The 26,031-nt window shown below is 38.1% G+C and overlaps 1 protein-coding gene across 1 annotated transcript; it reads left to right on the plus strand.

Annotated features, from left to right (window-relative positions):
* Nucleotides 1-674: 674 nt before the first annotated feature.
* On the plus strand, nt 675-22,003 carry qpct (glutaminyl-peptide cyclotransferase). The gene is made up of 7 exons (XM_048190552.1): nt 675-852; nt 6,851-6,997; nt 7,077-7,358; nt 13,120-13,287; nt 13,706-13,805; nt 20,733-20,849; nt 21,153-22,003. Exons 1-7 carry the CDS (start codon nt 757-759, stop codon nt 21,326-21,328), a joined length of 1,086 nt encoding a protein of 361 aa, XP_048046509.1. The 5' UTR covers nt 675-756; the 3' UTR covers nt 21,329-22,003.
* The last annotated feature ends 4,028 nt before the right edge of the window (nt 22,004-26,031 follow it).

Consider the following 26,031-nt stretch of genomic DNA (forward strand, 5'->3'; position numbering starts at 1 on the left):
ATTGCTCTTTTATCGCTGTATTTTGCTTCAGGCGAACTGTTCCTACAACAGTTAGTGTTTTATACACTGATTATGGGTGAAAATCGCCTGCTAAATGGGCAGTCATGTCACAAGATCACTGGCATTATTTTTAATATGCACTTGAGTTTTCGTAAATAGCATATGTTTATGGTATGGTATGGTTCACTAAAATAAACAACAGTTGGGGTTGAATTCATTTTACTCGCTTTATCGTTAGAAATGCACCACTTTATCTTTATAATTCTTTATTTTTATTTTTTATAATGTTTTTCTATCTTTGAAAATTAATTGAACCATTAATACAAAGAAAAGAACTCAGTATAATATAAAATGTTTCGTTATTAAAGGACAGGAAAAGGAGTCGAAGTAACAAAACAAAACTCCAGCGCGAGATAACAGCTGGTTCTTTGTGCCGAATCGAACTCATGAATATTAATAACGCCGCTGACGTTGCCGAATCGAACTCATGAATATTGATAAGGCCGCTGACGTTGCTTGGTAACCTTCATTGAGCGGTCTGTCCTGTTAAGTGATTAATATTCATGAGCCAAGCCTTCAACACGCCCGCAGCTAGAAATGTCCGTCTTTCAGCAAATCAGCTTGTCGAGCGTCACGGAAGGTTATTAATATTCACGAGTAAGGCTTTCTCCATAGTAGGATTTGTAAACTGTTCTCTCACATGATCCGAGTTGTCTGGAGTCTGCGGGAGACAGTCGCGCGGACACAGCGGAGGAGATGGCCGAAAGACGCTGGAGCACGAGACTGCTGGCTTTGACTGGCATCCTCGCGACACTGGCGAGCTGCGACACTGTTCCCTGGCAGGAGAAGAAGGTATCAGTCTTCACACAACTGACTCTTTATTTTGCATTATTTTAACCATTTATTTTAAGAGAGCTGATATAGAGAAGATATCTAAACAATGTTGAGTTAGACTTATTTATTTTTCGGCGTCATGAATTCTATTATTTTCATGAAGGGAGGGTGTTTCTGCCTTTAAATGTATTATATGGAATGTTTGTTTGTCTTTAATACACACCATGAAGCAGTTTAATGATTTACAGTCTGTTTTATTTATTCATACATGAATGCATTCATCTATTTGTTGTATGTCTTCTTTTATAATTTCAAATCTCCAATAGATGTGTGACAGTGATCAGGAAAGTAAGGTTCATTGGCTTTACAAGCACATGATCTGGTCACTCGCATCTTTAGACTTCAGTTCATGTCTCTCATTGTCTAGTTGCTATGGGAGCAAGATCTCCGTCATTGATCCACCAGCAGGAGATCTTAATATAGACTTTCAAACTCTTTTGAATTGATTCTCTGTGTTCAGTTCTAAAGATCAGATCAATACTCAGATCAATATTTTGGGGAAATTTATTATCAATATTTGTATGATGCTACTGTTGCACTAATATTATTTCAGCATATGATCAGATAAGTGAAAATGTCAAGTTATACTGTATTTTCCTCACCTTGACACGTAACTTATTATATTTTTTGTCAGTCAAATGACTACAATGTATAAAACATATCTGATCTGCCAGATGTTATTAATAACAAGCTACATTTATTAAAGGCATAGTTCACCCAAAAATGAAATCTTATACTAACAATATTGAAATGGGTGATTCAGAACATCCCGTAAGTAGATGAAACAATAACATTGTGAATAAGTTGAACATTTTGGATGAAAGCAATGGCTTGCATGTAGCCTATTATAAATGTAATATTTTCGATAACACTTTACAATAAGTTCCCATTAATTAATGCTTTTACAGACAATAGCAAATAATGCGCTATTCTAATCTTCTTTCAGACCTCCAAATAGTCCTCCAATGTTTATAATGGTTGTGAATGGGGGGCCATGTTTTGAAGCTTGTTTACTGCCATTATAAAGCTTGGAGGACTAAGGATATTTTTAAATCTATCTCTGATTGTGTTCATCTGAAAGATGCACCTAGGATGGATTGAGGGTGAGTAAATCATGGGGTAATTTTTATTTTTGGGTGAACTATCCCTTTAAGTGACTCAAATAACACATGCAGAATCAATAATCACGGCACAATTGGACTTTGAGACCAAACAAAACCAAACATATTTGTCATCAGAAGAACAATATCATGTTTAAAGCAGAAGTAGTTTGATTAGGTGTTTCTATCCATCTTAACATCGTTATTCAAGAAAGATCATACAATCAGAAGCCTTTCAGACTCCTCTATGAACGTCCTCCAGCTGCGTCATTTCAGAACCCTTCTGTTGCCATGTGTAGTGTAGTTTGAACACATAATTATCCTCTAGACATATATGCGGTGTATAATTTCTCCTACAAAGAAAACTACATAGTTTGGTTGCAACATTACCATTAAGCAAGAGTATAATCGTCATGTTGTTTCTGACTGTAATAGGAGTCACTGAATTAGATTGTATTGTAAGTTGGGTATTTTGTTTTTTCAGCTTTGTATATTGAGTAAGAGTAGACTTTTTAATATATGATTCATTACAAGTAAAGAGCATCACGAATTCATTTAGCTGAAGATGTCCCAGCCACCTAAAAGGGTAGTCAGCCCAAAAATAAAAATAAAAATCTCTCATTAATTACTCACCCTCATGTCATCCCAGATGTATATGACTTTCTTTCTTAGGATGAACACAAAAAAAGTTTTAGATAAAGATAATGCGAGAGAATGGGTGCCCAAATGTTGTTGCTCCAAAAAAAAAAAAAACACATACAGCCATTATGGCGGTAATTCTTACGACCCCAATGGATGAAACTATGACTTCTGAAAAAAAAAATAGTTGTATGTATGGAAAATACTAATATTTTAAACTTTTTGAACTATAAACCATTGCTTCTGGCCAACTGTCCACATGTCCACATTCACCAGAAGGTTGAGTTTATGCATGATTTAAAAAGCATGTTGTGAAATTCCCACAAGAAGTGACACAGGAGCGCAGAGGATGTCACTAGTTGCTTCAAACCATGTGCAAATTCATATGTCAACATCATTGCTGAGTATGTTCTCCTTAAAACCGCAATGATCTAAAGACAGTCTCAAACCCGTGGTTTGAAGTCGCTGGTGTCTGTGATATCGCAAACCTTGTAACCAATCACGTCAACATGCCGGCAGGCTTTAGCATATCATTAACAGTGAACTTCAACAGCAAAGTCTCGAGAGAAGCCAGGTTATACTGGTATATTTTTCTGTTGATATGAAAAATCGTGTAGATTTAGCAATGTAACGGGTGTTTGACGTTATACGATGTTATTACGATGTTATGATGAACTATATGCCTTTCTCCACTGATGTTCTGAGTTGTTCAAAGCGTTTTTAAGGATACTGATTGTTAGAAGGCAGCCGTCTGACTCTGAGATGGTGAACGGGAACATGGTTTGTGTTTAACACATTATTAGCTGTTTGATAACATAGTCAAACAAAAGGCTAAACATATTAATTACAGTTATGTGTCCGATGTTGTAAAAAGCGATACTATTGTGAAGCGTTTACCTCAGTAAGTTGACCGAGTGGATCTATCGAGCTCGTGCGAGTGAGTGGAGGCGGGGCTAATTAGCATATTCATAGATCCCTGTATACTAAATGAGGTAAGGGTGCATGTAACTCTAGCATGAAGAAATTTTTCACAGGAAAAAACATTTAAATATGTTATTTTGGTGATCAAAGATGAGTTTTAAGTGCTACATTTATTGACTACAGGGGGACTTGAAAATGAAAAAGAAAATGTGCCATTCTTTGTAAAGGCCAATTCACACCGCACAAACGCCAGCAAAAACCAACAAACATGTTGGCCATTGGATATATCATGTTCACATTGCCACAACAGACACCGACAAACGCTGATTGATTGAACATGTTCAGTTGGGTTAAATAAACCCCGATCAACACCAACAGACGCCGACACACGTAACACACTGATCCGACAAAACCAACGTGTTTGTTGGGATTTAATTGGCCTTAATCCAATGAGATTTTATGGTCTGTTATGCATACATTTAAGAATTAGAATTAGAATGGGTTGAGGTATTCATTTTGGCAAGTGAAGGCACATTTCAAAATTGGTTTCCCCACACTACTTATTCCACTCTGCCCATTGTCTTCCATTGTTCAGACAAACTATATGTATGTAGTTGTCTCTGCACATTAAACTGGTATAGGAGAAAATATTGCAGCCAGGGCTCAATCTATTAAAATATTTAATGACACAATTTTGTAATAGTTAATGCGTTAACACTAAAAACTAAATAAATGGTCTTTTGAGGTTTTTAGGTTCATCAATTTGCATGGATAGGATTTATTGTAGCAGAGCTCCTAAATCCTCATTTATTATGTCAAATTATATAAATGTGTTAGTTAGTTAGCTAGCTCTGGCCATTAAATGCAGTTAGCAGAGCAATGTTTTTACTGTTTAATCCTGTGAAGTAGTAGTGGGAATTTTACTCCAGTAGATGGCAGCAAGTGACTGTATGAATGAGTCACTGAATGATTCACTCAACCGATTTCATCAAAATACTGATTCATTCAGGAATGATACACTACTGCTGTGCTCAGGGATGCAGCGCTTCATTCTGCTTTGGAACTATTTTGGCGAAGCAAAAATACTTAAAGTAAATGGCAATAAAAGAAGCTACTTTAAGCTTACTAAAGTGTTATAAAAGCAATATCAGACTCACAGTCATGCTGATGCTCTGAATATCAGCACGACTATGATTACCTGCAGCCGAATCACAGCTGTGCTGATATTCATATACACTAGAGCTACCATTGTCGGTTTTGACTTGATGACATACCTGAAAGGAAAGCTGACAAATATGTGAGAAGAGCTTGACTGAGGTGTTTATGATGCTTTTCAATCCAATTGAGCCATCAGTCCAATTACTAATAAATTATTTAGGTGCCTGTAAACGTAGCTAGTGTGATATTGCTTAATTTTGTTCTGTTTTATCAGACAGAGGATGTTTGCATTAAATGTTATTTACAAGTGAAAATAGCAGTATTTTCTTTGCACTAAGTGTAAATAGTTGTTGGATACAGATACTATTTGCACCACAATGTATTGTAGAACATTATAAAATAGTATGCAATAATAAATAATCAGTGTATATAATTCTATTTATTAAAATCATAAATGAATGCAGTCTTAGGACATTACTTGTCCCTGTCTCTAAAGCCCACCCCTACACCTACCCGCTAAACATATTATACCCACTATTAAATACCTGTTAGGCACTTGCACTTTTTTTTTTTTACTTTTCAAATATTTTCTTGATTGTTATTTAAAATAAATGCCTCTCCGAGCTGATATGCAATGGGAAAAGGGTGAAGAATGAGTTCAGAAAAAGGCAGATTCAAACCCACGTCTATCCCATCAAAAGCCAACGGCACCCGCCTTACACCATATCATTATTTTGTAATTCTGTCTCAACCAGACACTCCCTATTCTTCCGTTTCTGTAAAAGAAATGGAAGATTGCCTCAGTACAGATAATCTTGCAGAATATAGTGAACGCACACAAACAGTGTTGTAGTCGAGACCAGCTCATTTGAGTCCAAGTCAAGACCGAAACCAAGGGCGTTTTCAGACCTGTAGATCGTTTGCTTTGTTCCGAAACAGGGACTTAATTTGCAACAACGTTGCATTTTTTTCTTGGTTCGGTTCGCTTTCACAAGCCAACATTTCAAAGCATACTAAAATGTGTTTATGCAAGTCACATGTAAGTACAACTGTCCTCTTATTGGTCAGAGTTTCCTCTGCGTCATCCATCGGGATGATTGACAAGTTCGCTCCATGAGCTTATTGCGTCTTATTTGTAACTGTCGACACACACGCAAACACTATACAAATGTAGCTGTCATTCCCACTGTGAAATTATATACTAATTTCATATTAATACTCCGGCAAATTCAAACATGCTCTCTCTGGATCTCCCAGAGCTGTCTGGTAGGCTAACTGTGTCAAGACCATATATCAGTGTTACAATGCAGTAGAACAGGAATCAAGGCTTCATTAGGAAAGCACAGAGAAGCACAATTAAACAACATTTTAAGATCAAGAGGTCCGCTTTGGTTTTCAACTACAGTAATTAATGTACTCACTCACAGAATCAGACACTATTGCTTTATATATAACACATTTCCCATTATTGCTGTTTATAAGTCTATAAATATATGTCTTGTTTAAGTTTCTAAATATATAAATATATGTCTTTATATTATTACTGCATTCAAACCTGCCCAAACGAACCACACTAAGGGGGAAAACAAACTCTAGTGCGATTCAGCTGAACTAAGTGAGGCAGGTGTGAAAGCCTAAACATACCAAACTAAGCGAGAAAACGCACCAGGTTCAGAAAGAAACGCTCCAAACGAGCCAAGTGTGAGACACAGGCTCCAAAGTCCATGACAATACAGAGACCATGAAAATATGGTCTTGGACACAGACCATATTTCAATGATCTTGGTCTTTTCATTGACTAGGAAGCATTGTGGACTTGTGATTCAGACTCGACCGTCTTCTGGTGCCAGTTGCATAAACACAGTCACTCTGTTAAGACTGTCTTAAGAACCATTCAGCCAAACTGTCAGTCTTGCAGTTTGTCCTAACTTGATCTCAACGCTCTTCTAGTCTCAGCTTTTACTCAGACTCAAGTATGCTGGTCTTAACCACAGCACCGCTCAAAGATACAAATACACACAGAAAGAGTGGATACACACCACAAGCTCAAGATGGATGAAGATTGATGAGCAGCATCTGCAAAAATCCACTGTGCAATAAATCAACGAATACAATTTTTTAATTCCTTTTCTCTTCAGCTAAAACATGAAGCAACCACACTGAGCTCCAGTGAACTGAGCAGTATCATAGCTCATACCGATCTGGACCGAATGTGGAAGAAAGACCTGAAGCCCATGCTTGTTGTGCGGTACCCTGGTTCAACTGGAAGCCAACACGTTCAGCAGGTCAGTGTGTGTGTGTGTGTATGAAAGCTCATGTTTAAATGTGACAGTGTAATCAGTTTCTGAGTTTTTCTCTCTTCAGCATATTAAATCAACCCTCGGCTCGATGAATGCGGGATGGGAAGTGACAGAGGACGCCTTCTACGCTCATACTCCTTACGGCCAACTTCCCTTTACCAACATAATTGCTACTCTCAACCCTGCTGCAAAACGTCAGTTAGTGCTGGCCTGTCACTTTGACTCCAAATACTACCCTCCGCAGTGGGACGGCCGCGAGTTTTTCGGAGCAACGGATTCTGCTGTGCCCTGCTCAATGATTCTGGAACTGGCAAGAGCCCAAGATGACGAACTAAAGACCCTGAAGGTATGGCACTGTACACAGAAATTAGGATTGGGTCACCATGGTTGAACAGCTGACTAGTTGATTAGTAAGGTCATCTAATGTATGTAGATTTTTTTTTTTTTTTGCTTATATTTGTTTTTAGTTTTAATATTTTTAGCAAATGAGCTTCGATGACAGAAAAAAGCACTGCCACTTGTTTTTATAATAAAATTTTCTTATACTCCATTAGAGGTCTGTGCAGGATGGATTTTTCAATCGCGCTTCTGCAAGATTATATACTGCTTCCACCAAAAATTGCGTGGTGTCAACAAATTAAAAAATGCTGCGTGAACTCAACCAATAAGCATGTTCAGAGCCCAAGTCCCACCCCCGCCCTCCTGAACTTTGAAAAAGTACTACCTCGTGAACAGGGACTTTCTGAGGGGGAATTTTTTTACCCAGAACTTCATTTAGACCCTGGTCCCTGCGGTCGAAACACACATACCCCTTTTCCACCAAGGCAGTTTGAGTGCTGGTTCGGAGCCAGAGCCTAGTTTCAAATCAGTTCTTTGTCTTTCGACACACAAAGCACCAGCTCCGAACCAGGAAAAGTGGTTCGTAAGTAGCACCAAAACGTTGCTGGGCTAGAGGTAAGAACCACTTGCGTCAGGGGCTGGGGGCGGGGTTACCGTGACCAACAAGACACCTGTGACCGCCATTTTTGAAATAGCAGCTAATCGAGCTAATAGCAGCTCGATCGCTTGTTCGAGATGCATCGGAGCAGCGCGGACCGATTCGGCAGGTGACATCGAAGTGCCGCGGGTCCACGGGAGCGTTTGTAGAGCATACGACTCCTTGTACTTTTGGATCGTTCTCACAGTGCTTTGATGCCATGCGCCGATCGCTCTGCGGGAAACCGATGCATTTCGAACAAGCTTGGTGTATTTGTGTTTGGCGCTGTGGCGCTAGCTTTGCTGTGAAATATGAGACGTATACAGTGACGTAAGACCTGGCTCTGTGCTGCTCTCTAGCCCATGGAAAGGCAAACCGGTTCTTAGAAGCCTCGTCAGTTGAACCAACTCCGAACTGGCACTAGCAGTAGCTCTGAACTAGCACCCGGTTCGTGCTTGTGGAAAGGGGGTAACAGAGTACCACCCCAAAGTCCCTAGTTCCTGGGGAAAGTTCCTGTGGTGGAAACGCGGCTTAAAGGTGCAATATGTAATATTTTCTGTCCGCAAGAGAGGTCGCTAGAGGCCTGTTTAAAACAAAGGCGTAGCTTGATGACATCAAGTTTGAGTGCAGAATCTTGGGACATGTGGTTCACCTCAACGGCCAGTGGAAAAGAATTGGGATAGGACTTGGGAAGAAATCATGTTCATGGATGCGATTATTAACATTACTGTAGTATGAACCAGAGCAGGACCGAGTGTTGTGGGAGCTGAACGAGGCCGCTGGAGCGATTGATCAACACACGCCTCACGAGCAGCGGAACTTTTATTATGCCACAGTCGCCGCGCCGTTTCCGCTTTTCCGGTCATGAGTATGAGGTAATGCAGCTCTGTTTAACATATTAGCAGGGTTCCCACGCACTTTGAAAGTACTTGAAAGTACTTGGATTTCAGACACATGAATTCAAGGCCTGGAAAGTACTTGAAAACAAATATTGGTCCTTGAAAGTGCTTGAATTAAATTTGAAAAAATTTATTATAAGATGCCCCTCTTAGTCCTAGTATATTTGTTTTGGAAAATTATTTTACAATCAGTTTCCTAGTGTTTTCCATTGCGGTAGGTACTTCCCCTTGCTTGTTATTTTACATTTGAGCTGTGACACTTGCTGTGTCCAAAATGAACATTCTTATAGGGATGTGCGATTTTGATCGTGGACGATTAAAATGTCTCCACGATCTGCTTTTGAAGAAATGTTGCATCATGCTATATCGCTTTCTGTCAGTTGCAGTCCTGGCGCCGTCTCAACATACTGTGTAGTACAAAAAGCGACATACATTCACATCACATGTTAACACAGCGGTAGAGTTATACTCACGGAACACTGCAGTTATTCACAATCACAAAAGTTTATTGTTTGCATGCGTTTTAAAGCCTTGCCGGTTAAACATTTTATCTGCGTGCTCGTGTGCTTTTCTGAGCCGAAGCGCGCACACTCTAAAACCTTGTCAAACACTGCATTTGCTTCGCATCTTATTGTGCTAATACTGTCAATACACACAAGGTTTACACCACTGGTTAAGTGTAAAGTTAAACAGTTGAGAGAAAATCAAATCCGTGTCAATATATTAAATGCGCGCAAGAGCCTTAAAGGGACAGACAACAAATGCTGCGACTTGTCCTTAAAGGTATAGTAAACCAAAAATGAAAATTCTGTCACTCTAAAGTTGATCCAAACCTGTATTAATTTGTCTTGTGCTGAACACAAAAGAACATATTTTGAAGAACGTGGGTAACCAAACATTTGCTAGTACCCATTGACATCCATAGTATTTTCTTTCCTATATGGAACTCACTGGGGACCAGCTGTTTGGTTACCCACATTCTTCCAAAAAAAAACTTGTATGTTCAACAGAAGAAATGTATTTGGGTTTTAAACAACTTCTACGGTCGGTAAATAATGACAGAATTTCCTTTTTTTTTAAATACAGTAGCTTTAACAAGAAACTCATAAGTATTGTGATATATAAATTGCAATTCTGATTTTTTCTTCTCAGAAGTGCTCATTTATATCTCTCAATTCTGACTTTCTTTTCTCAGAATTGCAAGCTTATATATGATGTTTTATTAACAAAGTTCAGGAGGAGCAAGTTCAGATAATTAATCTAATTAGCACAGGTGGAGAGCTTTCAGTTAACTCAGCCATTGTCAAGAGGTATAAATTCATCAGACTTACCTCTGTTCATCTGAGAGTTTATAATTTGTTACATTTATATAGCGCTTTTCTGGGTACTGAAAGCACTTTACATATAGTAGGGGGAATCTCCTCAACCACCACCAATGTGCAGCATCCACCTGCAATTTATCAGCATCCCTCCTCCACCCCATCTCCTCACTTCTAGTTCTATCTACTTTTACCACACCAGGGGGAGTACTCTGGGTTCGGGCCACAATTTCGAGCTTGGAGCCCTCTCCCCGGACAGCACACCAAATACACATAACTTTACTCTATTTAATTATATGGATATGTGAACTCGTGAACTATAATATATTGTATATATTCTGACTTTAAGCCACAATTACGATCCATATAATCTAACCAATAATAACCAATAATTTTTTTTTCACTCAATTGCAAAATGTATTTTTATAATATTCTCTCTATATTTTAATGCTTTTACTCAAGTAATTATTCATAAAAAAATGAAAACCAAAACTAGTATGGAATAATTATTAACATTAGGGATAAGAAAGCTGCCAAACAGTTTTAATATATTTCCAAAATTAATGTACGAATTATTCTGTTCCTCTTCCGGGTTAAAATGGATGCAAATGCAATAGGATGATTAAAATGTTAAGTACTGCAATAGGTCTTTCATGACGCTTTATATGTAATGTGAATTTGATAGGTGCTTGATATAAAATTAACGGTGCTTGAATAAGTCCTTGAAAGTCCTTGAATCTGGTGTTAAAGGTGCCCTAGAATTAAAAATTGAATTTATCTTGGCATAGTTAAATAACAAGAGTTCAGTACATGGAAATGACATACAGTGAGTCTCAAACACCGTTGTTTCCTCCTTATTATATAAATCTCATTTGTTTAAAAGACCTCTGAAGAACAGGCGAATCTCAACATAACACCGACTGTTACGTAACAGTCGGGATCATTAATATGTATGACCCCAATATTTGCATATGCCAGCCCATGTTCAAGGCATTCTGGATGTGCACAGCTGAATCATCAGACTAGGTAAGCAAGCAAGAACAATAGTGAAAAATGGCAGATGGAGCAATAATAACTGACATGATCCATGATTACATGATATTTTTAGTGATATTTGTAAATTGTCTTTCTAAATGTTTCGTTAGCATGTTGCTAATGTACTGTTAAATGTGGTTAAAGTTAAGTTTCTTACTGTATTCACGGAGACAGGACTGTTGTTATTTTCATTTTTTAAACACTTGCAGTCTGTATAATGAATAAACACAACTTCATTCTTTATAAATCTCTCCAGCAGTGTGTAATGTTAGCTTTAGCCACGGAGCACTATCAGACTCATTCAGAATCAATTGTAAACATCCAAATAAATACCATACTTACGCGATTAGACATGTTGCATGACGAACACTTTGTAAAGATCCATTTTGAGGGTTATATTAGCTGCGTGAACTTTGTTTATGCTGTTTAAGTCAAGCACAAGCTCCGTGGGCGGGGAGCGTGAGCATTTAAAGGAGCCGCAGCCTAAATCGGCTCATATTTAATGATGCCCCAAAATAGGCAGTTAAAAAAAAATCTATGGGGTATTTTGAGCTGAAACTTCACAGACACATTCAGGGGACACCTTAGACTTATATTACATCTTTTAAAAAGACGTTCTACGGCACCTTTCATGAAAGAGTGGGAACCCTGTATTAGATACATTTGAGTGTTATAACATTACTCTGTGCGTTCGCTCGGCGGCTGCTGTGAGACACACGCAATTGACAGGCGACTCCTCACACGTCCCGGAGCCTTGGCTAAAATTGCAATTTTCTCATGATTTACAAATAGTTGAAAACATTTGGGATATTGTAAGTACACAAGTGAACAAAATATGTAACACTGGCCTAGTGGTTTTTGGATATTTTACTGCAAAATTCTTACATATTGCACCTTTGAGGTGATTTTCAGACCTGGTCCGCTTAGATCCAGTTAACGCGTTTCAGATCTCCAGTTACAGACTTATGTGTGCTGTTATTATTAGAAAATTATATTTTGTGGGAGCCCACGAGTCATTTCTTTCTCCTGCTTCCTGCGCACATATCAATATCTTCCCTCCCGCTGTCAGCCATTCAAAACTTGTCCTGTGGTGCATTATGTTACGTCAGGTCCTGTGGGATTGCAGTGCCACTACAAACATAACCATGAGCACTGAAATTAAAGAGCAACGCAAGCTCATTGGAAATATGTCTGTACTTACAATTTTGCAAAACTTAAAAAATGTGCCTATGCATACAATTCACTGCAGTTTCTAGCTGAAATGAACACTAAAACAGCAACAAATTACAGAGGCAGATTATCGATTAATGAAGACTTATTTTTGTGCAGTTCACTGCACAATACTGTGTTATGACGTCAAAACACTTGTAAACTAATACATTTTAATGTTTGCATCACATTAGCAGCTTCATATGTATGTCTTTATGTAGTAAACTTGCTACTGTAGCTCACAATGATTCGGAGTGCTCAGGTACGAGTCCAAGCAAAAATGGCATTGTTGCCTCAGCATAAGCATTTTTATCTCACATTTGCTTTTAACATTATCGGTTAGGTTTAGGGCAGGGTTAGAGTAGGTGGTACGTTATTTTCAAGCACCACTCACCAGACATTTTATTTCCGAACTGCTGCGATTGGGTGTTCTTTGTGGTTGCTTGGATGTGGCAGCGCGGTTGCTGAGTTATTTTCAGTGGTTCAGTACAGAACTCTCTTTGTAAATTGGGAGCTTAGCTTTATTTTGTGCCAAATTATTTAGTCCCATATTAATTTGATTGGAATCATGGGATTGATTATGAATATAAACATTAAATGATATTATTTGTGCTGTATTCTGTAGTGTCACAAGTAGATGGCAGTATGTATATGTTTTTTTCTTCACAGGACTCTGGGTCAGATCTGTCTCTGCAGTTATTGTTCTTTGATGGAGAGGAGGCTCTTTATCAGTGGACCTCTGAAGACTCTCTGTACGGATCTCGTCATCTAGCCCACAAAATGGCGACAACACCACATCCACCGGAAGCCACCAACACCAGCCAGCTCGACAGCATTGTACTGTTCTCTCATAAACAAAGATTAATACATAAAAATAGTTGACATATAGCCAAATTGACATTCCTCCATGGATTACAAAATGAGATATTTTGATATTTAGCCTGTGTAAGATTTCTTAAACTTTGTATGAGGAACAGACCAATATTTAAGTTGTTATTCACTGATAATTTGTACATTCATACTTCCTCATGAGATTTTAAGACCGTAAAAGACTTCAATTTAGGATTACATACTGCTGTGCTATCAGCAGATATACATTTAGATGGCACATGTACACCATTCACCATGTCAATAGAATTTGAATTAGAATTATGTGTAAATGAGCAATCATATATTGAGAATGTATACAGCTAAAAAATATGAATGCAAGCACACAACAAAACTGGTTAAAGTCCTTCATTCAATTTCTCCCCAGGATCTGTTTGTTCTACTGGACTTGATTGGAGGTCCTAATCCACGCTTTGGTAATCAGTTCTCTAGTACGACCCGATGGCTTTCCAGACTACAAAATATTGGTTTGTAATTTTTCTGCTCTGTTTTCTTGTGTCACATGTTTTCTCTTTCTTTTCCTCTGAGACTTTTAGTTAGGTTTGGTTATGGATGACAATAAGTCTAAACCAATGTCTATATGAAAATAACTGATGCATACACTTGAATGGTTCAATTCAATCATATATGTGAGTCATTGAGTGAATCATTCACTCAGTTATTTATTTATTTTTTTGACCAAAAACACTGATTCATTTAGAAACGAAACACTGCTGCCGTGTGTTGCTTTTGTGCAGTTGATTTTCATTTGCCTTCATTCAGAGCTTTTTTCATTAGCAGACCCTTGTGAAAAAAGTAAGCTTTTGCATACTTGCATACTAAAAAGACTTATCACAGAAAAATATACTTTCAAAGGATATACTTACAGTGGGTACGGAAAGTATTCAGACCCCCTAAAATGTTTCACTCTTTGTTATATTGGAGCCATTTGCTAAAATCATTTAAGTTCATTTTTTCCCTCATTAATGTACACACAGCACCCCATATTGACAGAAAAACACAGAATTGTTGACATTTTTGTAGATTTATTAAAAAAGAAAAACTGAAATATCACATGGTCCTAAGCAATGTTCCCTCTAATTTTTTTTTCTCGCTGAGCAAAACTTTTCTCTGTTGAGCGCACATTTTGGCCACCTGAGCAAAAACATATTTTATATCAGACCTGTACAATGAACGTAAACACACACACAAAAAAATTGGTTTTATCATGCAACTGTAACATTTAACTTCAATGTGCCGTTTCTATTTTATTTGACCCTTGATGTAACTTAGTGATTTATTAAATAATATGTTTGAAAACAAGCAGTTCAGTCACTAAATTAAGCACATTTTAGGTTACTTGAGATTTGTCACATTGCTGTATTAAAGGCAGGGTAGGCAAAAAAATGTATAAAAAACTTTTTTTCAAAATTTGTTTAAACTTTATTTATATATCAATACATAATTAAAATGTAAGTACTCTGAAAAAGAAAGTATAAAAATCGAGTGTCTGTAGACCTCTCACGACTGTTTTAAAGACAGCTCATTATTTCCATTCACTCCACCCCTCCCTTCTGGGCTCCTTCCAAAGCCACGCCCCCAAAACGCATGAACGTGTGACTCCGACCACTGAGCTGGAAGACGCATTATTTACCTGAGACGAGCGGAGAGGAAGGAGCACAGTGCATGTAGTGACATCATGTCAGAATCACATGTAATAAAAATAACTTTAAAATTATGAAGATAAACAAACAAGATGTATTTTAGTACTCACTATCAAGCTAGCATATTGATATTGGTAAAGTTTAAAATATATATTTTTTGATTCGCTAACGAGCTAGTTATCTATAAGGCAAAGCTAAAAACAGGTTGCATGATACACGTTTTTCCATTACCATCATTTACACTGTGATGAAGATGAATTTCGTGTAAGATTCATAACATATACGTTGTTCTACAGATCAACAGAGTAACATACACTCAAATATCAACTCACAACTGCATTGCAGACACAAAATAATAACACACACATACAACAAAGTGTGTACGACACACACAGATACAAGATAAAGACATCAGTAAACATAGGTAGAGAATATAAAAACAAAACAAAGGCGAAAAAAACGTGCAGGTAAACTTGCAGGTGAACATGGTAAAAGACTTAGACAGAGGGTAAAATTATGCACAATTCAACACTATAGCTATCATTATTTATCGTCTCTACTACGGCTCGCTAAGTAATGTTATGTTAGCTATATTACGCAGCTACGTGTGCTAATGACACATGCTTCATGAAAAAATAAACAAAAAAATATGTATGATCAAAATACAAAAAGAAAGATTTACCTGTCCAGCAGAAATAAAGCCATCAAGGAGTCACTTTTCAGCCCCTTGAGTTCCCTCAGTTCTCGCCATCGCTGGAAAGCCACGCCGATATTAACTCGCGTTTTATTTCTTTGTTTATCCAAAGACTTTTTGTTCATTGCCTTTTCTTGTACTGTTACTGTCTTCCTTTTTTTGCCTGGTTTGCCTTCACTAACTGCATAGGCCGATACTGTGAATTTAGCTTGCTGTTTCTCTGCCATTGTTTTGGTATTCCTAGGATCCGTGCCTCTTGGATTCCCCAAATCAAACGTGCGCGCGCAAGTGGGCAGGTCATGTGTGGCAAAAGGGTGGTTGCCATGGTTGCGAGAGAGTGACAGCCGCCTAAGCCAATCCTATGTTTCGTCCCGGATGGAAATAATGAGCTGTGTTTAATACAGATTAAACGGTCTAGAGTCACTCGATTTTTATACTCTTTTTATCAGAGTTCTTACATTTTAATTATGCATGTATATATATAGAAAGTTTAAACAAATTTGGAACAAAATTTCTTACCTACCCTGCCTTTAACTGTACCAGTCTTTACCAAGAAATTCTATTAAAAAAAAAAAAAAATTCTTCAGAACAGAAATTTTTTGGAAGCAAAAAAAATGTGGGTGGGTCCTCCCTCCAAATTTTTTTATGCAATTTATATATATATATATATATATATATATATATATATAGATAGATAGATAGATAGATAGATAGATAGAATGCCATCAATCGGTAGTTATTGATTTTTTTGTTTAATAGAACAACGAGACACAAACCTTTACATTCAATCGCGTTTTTGCTCCCATTTATTTTGACACACTAGTGCATATAAAGTGCGCACAACTGGAGAAATACACAATTACCTTTGATTTCGTTAGATAGAAAAGAAGCAGGGCCGTACGCAGGGTTTTATATTTACCGAAGTCACAAAATATATTATGCTAGGGGGGTTCGGGGGCATGCTCCCCCGAGAAAATTTTGATTTCCTTGGTGTACATATATGCATTTTAAGACGTTTTAAGGCCAACAAATTGGATAACAATAGCTTTAAAACCATGTCAACAAATACATACATGCACGCAGTTTTGAGGCAGCTTTAATCGCATGTTTGGTAATTCCATGACTTAATTTACCTCAGAATAATGATGGCGCATACCCGTAGTTTATTTAGCGCTTTAGTTAAACTATAATAAAGTAATATGCAGCGCGCGCCGGCGCATTTGCGCAAGCAATTCTTGAGTTCACGCTTCGAGCACGGTAGGCTATAAAGTGCGTTCACGCGGCCTCGTAATTCCTGTAGTTACGAGATTCTAGCTTGTAAAATGCGTTCACGTCCTCGTAGAGATCGTAATTACAGCTTATAAGCTGGGGGTTTTCTGAAAGCTCCCACATGTACCACGTGGCCGCTGTACCACCTGACCGTTGTAGATTCATTTAGGCGTTGATAGTGATGCCATGGAAACGCTTAATTCCCAGTCAAAGGACGTGAACAGCTCCGAATATAACGTCACGTGTTGCCATTTCAAGATACCGGTAAATACGAGGTGACGTGAAGGCAGCTATAGCCTAACGGCTGATTGGAGCTTTACTGACATAGCCTGACAACATCTCATCTGACCGCAGTTCACTGTTGTTAAACTGAAGCTACCTTTTCCGCGCTCGTTTGACTTGCGCCTGGCGCTGAGGCGGTGGAATGCGCGTCTGAAAAGTGTCCCGTTTGTTGTGGTCGTAAAGAGACATTTCTTTATGAACGCAGCGTTTTACTTGGCGATGTTTTAAAAAATATTTTTATTTTTGGTATTTTTTATGCTCTGTTGGTGGTTTGTGGAGTAGCATCACCGGAGGGGGATTAGACAAATGCTGAATTAGAGACGGTAAAAGTGAGTGGGTCCAATATCATTGGTCTTAAAAAGTGGGTGGGTCTTGTCCCACCCACATACAATGGTTCCGACGCCCATAATATAATATGATCAGTTACAATTATGGTTTGGAACAACCATAATGTGTTTTTGTACAGTCAGTTATTAGCAACAGACAGTGTTAAACCATCAAAATTACATGTTTATTGCTTATGAATTTCCCAGATTTTATATACCAGGAGGTTAAGAGTTTTCGTGGCAAGGAGCCCTAAACAATCCCCTTGTGAGATCATTTTTTTTATTAGGCTTACATTATAATATAATAAAATATAATATAATATTTAAGTATTTAAACTGATATACAGTATTATATCAGTTTAAATGCTTCCATTTGTTTTAATATATTATATAGTGAAAACAAACTGAAGCATTTAAACTGATAGCTAAATATTTTTAAGAAAAGTGAACGTTAACTCGTTTAGTTATCTAAACATCCCTGAAACCCACACCATCACACACAAAAATCTATTTAAACTGAGGTATATAACTGATGTATTTTGAGTTTGCAAGCTACACCTGTGGTGGGTGTGTGATTGTAAATTCTGTGCCCATCATCCGTTATTTCCACCACTTTTCATTAAAACATGATGTTTTATTTCACATTTCTTTTCGTTTCGCGTTGCCTCTCGTATTGATGTATTTAGTCCGCAAACATGACAGTATTCTTACCGCGACTGATTTGGCTCAGGGCCAGCCAGCTCACACGCGCTCAATCGTTCTCTTTCTATGAAACCTGTAAACCGCATTCACCGGTTCTAACTCTATAGCGACAATAACTCTATAGCGGTTGTCCAGAGCACTGCAATTATTTCTCATTTAAACTACTACAATCATTTTCATGTCTGTTCTCTCTCTGCGCGGCAATTATTTCTTCTGCGCGGCCGCGGCTTCAGAAGTGCGCGGCCGCGCACGCGCGCAGCTTAGAGGGAACATTGGTCCTAAGTATTCAGACCCTTTGCTGTGACACTCATATATTTGACTCAGGTGCTGTCCATTTCTTCTGATCATCCTTGAGATGGTTCTGCACCTTCATTTGAGTCCAGCTGTGTTTGATTATACTGATTGGACTTGATTAGGAAAGCCACACACCTGTCTATATAAGACCTTACAGCTCACAGTGCATGTCAGAGCAAATGAGAATCATGAGGTCAAAGGAACTGCCTGAAGAGCTCAGAGACAGAATTGTGGCAAGGCACAGATCTGGCCAAGGTTACAAAAAAAATTCTGCTGCACTTAAGGTTCTTAAGAGCACAGTGGCCTCCATAATCCTTAAATGGAAGACATTTGGGACGACCAGAACCCTTCCTAGAGCTAACTGAGCTATCGGGGGAGAAGAGCCTTGGTGAGAGAGGTAAAGAAGAACCCAAAGATCACTGTGGCTGAGCTCCAGAGATGCAGTCAGGAGATGGGAGAAAGTTGTAGACAGTCAACCATCACTGCAGCCCTCCACCAGTCGGGGCGGAGTGGCCTGACAGAAGCCTCTCCTCAGTGCAAGACACATGAAAGCCCGCATGGAGTTTGCCAAGATAGTGAGAAATAAGATTCTCTGGTCTGATGAGACCAAGATAGAACTTTTTGGCCTTAATTCGAAGCAGTATGTGTGGAGAAAACCAGGCACTGCTCATCACCTGTCCAATACAGTCCCAACAGTGACGCATGGTGGCGGCAGCATCATGCTGTGGGGGTGTTTTTCAGCTGCAGGGACAAGACGACTGGTTGCAATCGAGGGAAAGATGCATGCGGCCAAGTACAGGGATATGCTGGACGAAAACCTTCTCCAGAGTGCTCAGGACCTCAGACTGGGCCGAAGGTTTACCTTCCAACAAGACAATGACCCTAAGCACACAGCTAAAATAACGAAGGAGTGGCTTCACAACAACTCTGTGACTGTTCTTGAATGGCCCAGCCAGAGCCCTGACTTAAACCCAATTGAGCATCTCTGGAGAGACCTAAAAATGGCTGTCCACCAACATTTACCATCCAACCTGACAGAACTGGAGAGGATCTGCAAGGAGGAATGGCAGAGGATCCCCAAATCCAGGTGTGAAAAACTTGTTGCATCTTTCCCAAAAAGACTCATGACTGTATTAGATCAAAAGGGTGCTTCTACTAAATACTGAGCAAAGGGTCTGAATACTTAGGACCATGTGATATTTCAGTTTTTCTTTTTTAATAAATCTGCAAAAATGTCAACAATTCTGTGTTTTTCTGTCAATATGGGGTGCTGTGTGTACATTAATGAGGAAAAAAAATGAACTTAAATGATTTTAGCAAATGGCTGCAATATAACAAAGAGTGAAAAATTTAAGGGGGTCTGAATACTTTCCGTACCCACTGTATGTGCGAACTGAACTTAATGTTTTCCAACACTTATTTGCATGTTATTTGCAATTTAATGAAAATGTATTATTGTATAGTTTTGTTTAAATTTATATTAAATGCAGTTTTTTGATCCACCTACACATTATTATGTGTAATTTCATAATGACTTTTATTGTTTTAGTTGGAGGGTACATTTATGCTAACTAAAATCTTTTATGCCATTTTTATTGGAATTTGTATTTAAATATATTTTTAATTATACATTTGTAATAATGAAGTTGCAGTTTATTACATTTAAAATATATTACGTTTAAATATTATATTTAATAATGCATTACAGTTAAAATTATAATCAAGTACTATAGTCTACACATCAAAAAATCTTTGAAGCACAATTAAACATAAGATTTAAAATATATTTTATGGTAAAACTTTTAATTTGCACTTAAGTGGCTTTTTATTCCAGTAATATTTTACAGTACAGTTCAATACAATGAAGCACACTTTTTTTCTAACAAGGTGAGCAAAAATATACTGTAACTGGTAATATTCTATCTAAAATCAAAGATACTCAGAATTAATTTGCCTTATAAAGATTTATCTCTGTAACTCCTCTCTAGTACTCTGTTGTTTACTGAGAGCTGGTGCTTTTGCATGTACACCACTAGGTGTCAGTATAATCAAAGACAGCTGCCATATTAACAAGCACAACATAAACAAAAACACTACCATATGCACCTTTAACCTTTATAAAATAATATATGAAATATTCCAACTGAACTGATTTTGACAGGAAAACTCTTTTCTGTTGTCTAGAGCGTCGGCTGCATGCGCTCGGTCACCTACAGAATCACCCTAATGAGGTTCAGTACTTCTGGCCTGGCCTGCATGTGGGTCTAATTCTGGATGACCACATACCATTTCTCAACCAAGGTAAAAGACTTCCTGAGATTAATATGAATGTTCATATAAAAAAGCATTTATAGTAAGCTTTATCAACATATTTTGTGGGACAAAATTTCTGTCTGAAAATTGAGTCCTAACCATATCTATACCCCTAAAATCAGAGGGAAATGATAATAACACTGAAGTTGAAGCACCTAACCCTGGTTGTAAGCCTAAACCTCACATAAACTGTAAACTTGTCCCCTCAAATCTGATTGGTTGATTGGAACGTTGATCCAGAAACATGTTGTACTTGGCGAAACCACGTTCACCATTTCTCTGCCCTCACAGGGGTCCGAATTCTTCATCTCATTTCGACTCCTTTCCCTTCTGTGTGGCACACTTTTGATGACAACGAGGATAACCTGGATCGTACCTCCATCGGAAATCTCAACAAGATCCTGCAGGTCTTTGTTCTTGAGTACCTCAACAAGAAAATTCAGAGCCCTGTCGCTGAAAGCTCCTAATACTCCCAAACCTGACCATCAGACCCCTATGACATTTCTCATACTAAGCATTACAATTTAGCCAGTTTCACCAATTCCAGGTTGTTTTTGACACAATTTTTGTCACACAATCAGTTTTGGTCACATAATCAGTATGTTCTTCTGTAATCTTTGAGTTCCAACCAGATGCACAATACTGCAACTGAGGCTGCATTTGTCTTTGGACTGTTAAAATTCAGAAGACATTTAAGTGATTCAGGATCTGACTCGGTATGCAGGGTTCACTGTGTGTCAGGAACAGTGTTTGTTTTTTTGTCCCCTTTTCATGCTGTCCCTGTGCAACAAAACCAGGACATGACGGCAAAACGAAATACTTACAAATAAAATGTTGGTACTTAATATCTTATTTTTGCTGGTTATATACATAAATAATAGAATTTATAGTAGCCTTATACTGTGTAGCCTTTTTGACTTTAAATGTACATTTATGAATCATCAAACATGTAAAGAATCACAGTGTTTCATGATGCCCATGTGGTTCTGCGAGCTGCTGCTATTGTCATGTGTTTCAGGTGTCAATGTGTTCCTCACTGTCCGGTGAGGTCTGAAATGTTACTTTAAACATGTATCCATTTTAAATAGCTGATTATAATGCAAAACGGCTAATAAACAGTTTACAAAGCAGTGGTAAAACCATTCTTGGCTTCTGAGTGTTCATTCATAGCTTTAGTTTCATTACGGATTTAGGCAAATGTGTATGGTTACATTCATTATGTAAATCTTAAAGCATTTAATGGGTGTTTTTTTTTTTTTCCTAACGCATATAATATATTACAGAACAATATTAAGTAGTCTCAAAAAAAAAAAAAAAACTTTTTGAGTGAATTTGTCTTTAACTCCATTAATTCCTATAGCTGTTATTGATTACTTTAAATATTTGGATTAGATATTTTTCTTAATTCATACATTTTGTTAATAAGCTGAAATTAAAAAATATATATAAATACTATATGGAAAAACTTGACAAAACAAAATTAGAAAATGAAATAAGTTTAATTTGAAGCAGTAACTGGAATAGTGGTATATTGCTAAAACTGGAATATTGCTATTTAAAAAAAAAATACGGCAAAAGCACATACAGTAAAATGACTAAAAAATTTAATTATGATGAAAACTGAAAATATATTTAAAAAAGCTAATTCAAAATATTAATAAACTCTATAATAGTATATAACTAATGCTAAATAACACTGATCTGGAGCATAAAATAAAAGGTAGAGTATATGTTGTTTAAAGAAATAAAGTTGATTTATGTTCACTTCCAGTTCTGATCTGTTTTTAGGACATGACTGATTGCAATTATTTTGAATGTTTTAGTATGTATGGTTCATTTAGACGGAAGCGTGAGTCTGAAAATGTCTATAGGCAGGAAGCTCTTAATGTCTATGTTTGTCTATAAACTGTAGCATAGACTGGTGTCATCCCCCTGGAACTGGGTGTTCCCAGCATAAGAACTTACAGACCACATGATCATGATGCTGCCATGAATTCCAGTGTCAAAAGTCCACTGATTTATTGTGCCCTCACATAGAAATAAGGGTTTTCATGTGCTGGGTGTAGTTATAGTATTCATTTCAAAAATGTAGTCACTGCAGTGTGGTAAGATTAAAAATTTACTTGCATACTACCACAAATCTGCAATGTTCAGTCCAGTGTTATTTTAGTGTTAATCATATACTGGTTTAATTTTATGAGCTTTGTAATTTTTATTGTTTTCTATTTAGCTTTAATTTATTTTAACACTTTATTTTTATTTCAGTTTTAGTATTTTTTTTTTTAGTACTTCAGCTTAAAATTATTTTAGTTCCGTTAGTTGCCAAGACAACATTTCAAATTTTCTTTTAATTTTTTTTAAGCTTATTTTTTTCATCTCATTATATACTTTTTATATATATACTTTATACTTATTTTTATACTTATATACTTTTCGATATAGTTTTATTAATTTTAATATTTTTGTTTATTAACAAAAACAACACTGGTTCAGTTTAATAAGGGATATACAACCTCATGAGTGAAGCGACATTTGATGGGATGAAACATATGTCATTGTAGGAATATTCATTACAGTTAACATGATACAATCAATAAATCAGTGAATAGCTCAAAGGCTTTGAATACTTAAACCACACTTAAAACATAGCCTATGCATTTCACTGCATTAAATAGCAACATATAAAACTAAGGGTCATCTGAAAACAATTGATGTTATAGTTTTTTTTTTAGACCTAACTTGACTTTTTTTTTTTTTTTTTTGGAGCAATTTTACCTAAAGTAATAGAGCAAAATATTTAATTGTAATTAGTTTGGACTAACATAATGTACTAACATTTAAATGAATCACTTGATACAATGCACTTATTGTATACTACATGTTTTACATTCTACAAATAAAAAAAAATACATCTGAATCATGATGGTATTACAGCTATAAATAATTTATGTAATTACATCTATGATTACACTGTTTACCCTTTCCTAACCCACCCTTAAACCTAACCATACCACCAAACCTGTCCCTAACCTCACCCGTGTCCCACCTCAGTAACAGCAAAAGTATTCAAAACATCAACACTATGGGCGAATTCCAATTAGAAGTGAGCATCCATGCCTTACTTAATCCGAAGGGTAGAGCCCTTGAAGTGAGGACTTTGGAGGGAGCAGGGCACTTGTGTGTCATAATGTATCCATTTGTAACGCATTTGGTGAAGGGATTAGTGGAAGACCATAGCTAGGTCTCATTCCGAAGGTCGCACTTGTCGGCTGCATACGTCATTAAGGCTGCTTCATTTCAGTAATCTTACTACTACATTTGAAAGTCACTAAGAAATTACATCAATTTATACTAGAATTACGGTCAATTTTGTAATGGTTAAATGGCAGATGACGGCGCCCCAGGAAGCTATGAAGGACACCCAGACCAAACATTGTCAGCTACTGTATCTTCAGGAAGCGCTCTGTGTGAATTGTTTGTCTTATTTGGTGTTGTTTGAACCTTATATTATCCTGAAGAGAACAGCATAAGCAAAGCATCGCTACTTGAGCCCTCCTCAGAGACACTGGGGGTTGAGCAGCACACCCAGCCAAAGTCCTCCCTGGGCGGATGGATCTCTTGAGGAAGGCTTCAGTCTTGATGCCGCAGGGCTCAGGACTTCGAGGGCAGGCCCGTTTGTAGAGAAGTGGTCCACGGCAAGTTTTAGTGTGCCCACTTCTCCTCTGTGCTCTCGGGAGGCCGGTCTGCCAACCTCGAGCACCTTTGGTGTTTCAGGGTGCAGTGGTTTCCAGTGAGTTTTTGGCCCAGTCTCTGCCCCGGAAATGTTGCAGAACTGGGAAGCTCACTCCCTCCAAGGAGGGTGTTGGAGAAGCCGTTGGGAAGCCGTTTCAGGGGACCGGACATATTACTGATTCCTCTTTCAGACTATCATTCGGCCTAGCCTTGTCAGGGCATTCCTGGGCATTCCTGTACTCAACATTTATGACAACATTTAATATCATTTATTGTAGCTCAGTCTGGGAAGATGGCGGTTCGGCACCGAGGTGTCACCCTCGCTCACATAGGTGTAAACTGCAATAACAATGTGCTTTCTCCATTACAGAGAACCAACATTTCTAGGAGTGATATGGGACTTCACTACGATGCAGGCACGTCTGTCTTATGCTCACATCAAGTCTCATGGCAATCATTTCCAATGTGATTCTTTTGGGCCTTCTAAACATGAGACCATTGCAGTGGTGACTTAAGCCCAAGAAGTTTTCCCTAGGGGCAACCCATTTCGAATCATCAGGGTTACGTGCAGATGCCTTCGTACCCTAGAGATGTGGAAGAAGCCTTGGTTCTTGGCCCAGGTTTCTGTGCTAAAGGCCACCTGTCATCTCAAGATGCTAACGACAGATGTTTCCCTCACAGGCTGGGGTGCAGTCCTAGATGACCACTCGACTCAAGGTCTGTGGAGAGGTCACCATCCTTTATGGCACTTAAATTGCCTAAAAATGATGGCTGTATTTCTAGCACTGAGATACTTTCTCTTGGATCTCAAAGGCTACCATGTCCTTGTCCACTCAGACAACACATCAGTAGTCTCATTCATCAATCACCAGGGGGGTCTGCGGTCACGCCCATTGATGCAGACTGGTGCATCAGATACTCCCCTGGGCCCAGGGTAAACTAATTTAAATGGGGGCAGTATACATCCCTGGGCACCTGACTCATGGAGAAGACATCCTATTGAGGCAGGAGCTGAGGCCCGGGGAATGGAGACTCCATGCAGAAACAGTGGAGTTGATTTACTGGAAGTTTGGCCAGTTGGACTCCAGACAGGGTTCCTCAGTCTCCAAGCAATGCATAAGCAAGTAGATCGTTGAGGCAATTTCTGTGGCTCACAAAGCATGTGATCTTCCTTCACCTTAGTCATCAGAGCCCATTTTACTAGGCATATGGCTTCCTCTAAGGCAGTGGTTCTCACTGTCCTGGTGTACCACCAGCCCTGCATATTTTGAATGTCTCCCTATGTCTGACACCCATTTCAGGTCTCGGAGTCTCTACTAATGAGCTCATGAGTTGAATCAGGTGTGATAGATGAGGCAGACATACAAAATGTGCAGGGCTGGTGATACTCCAGGATAGGGCTGGGCGATGTATCGAATGCTTTTGTCACGCGCATTTC

Source organism: Megalobrama amblycephala, linkage group LG5 (assembly GCF_018812025.1).
Source record: "Megalobrama amblycephala isolate DHTTF-2021 linkage group LG5, ASM1881202v1, whole genome shotgun sequence".
In the NCBI taxonomy this organism is placed as follows: Eukaryota; Metazoa; Chordata; class Actinopteri; order Cypriniformes; family Xenocyprididae; genus Megalobrama; species Megalobrama amblycephala.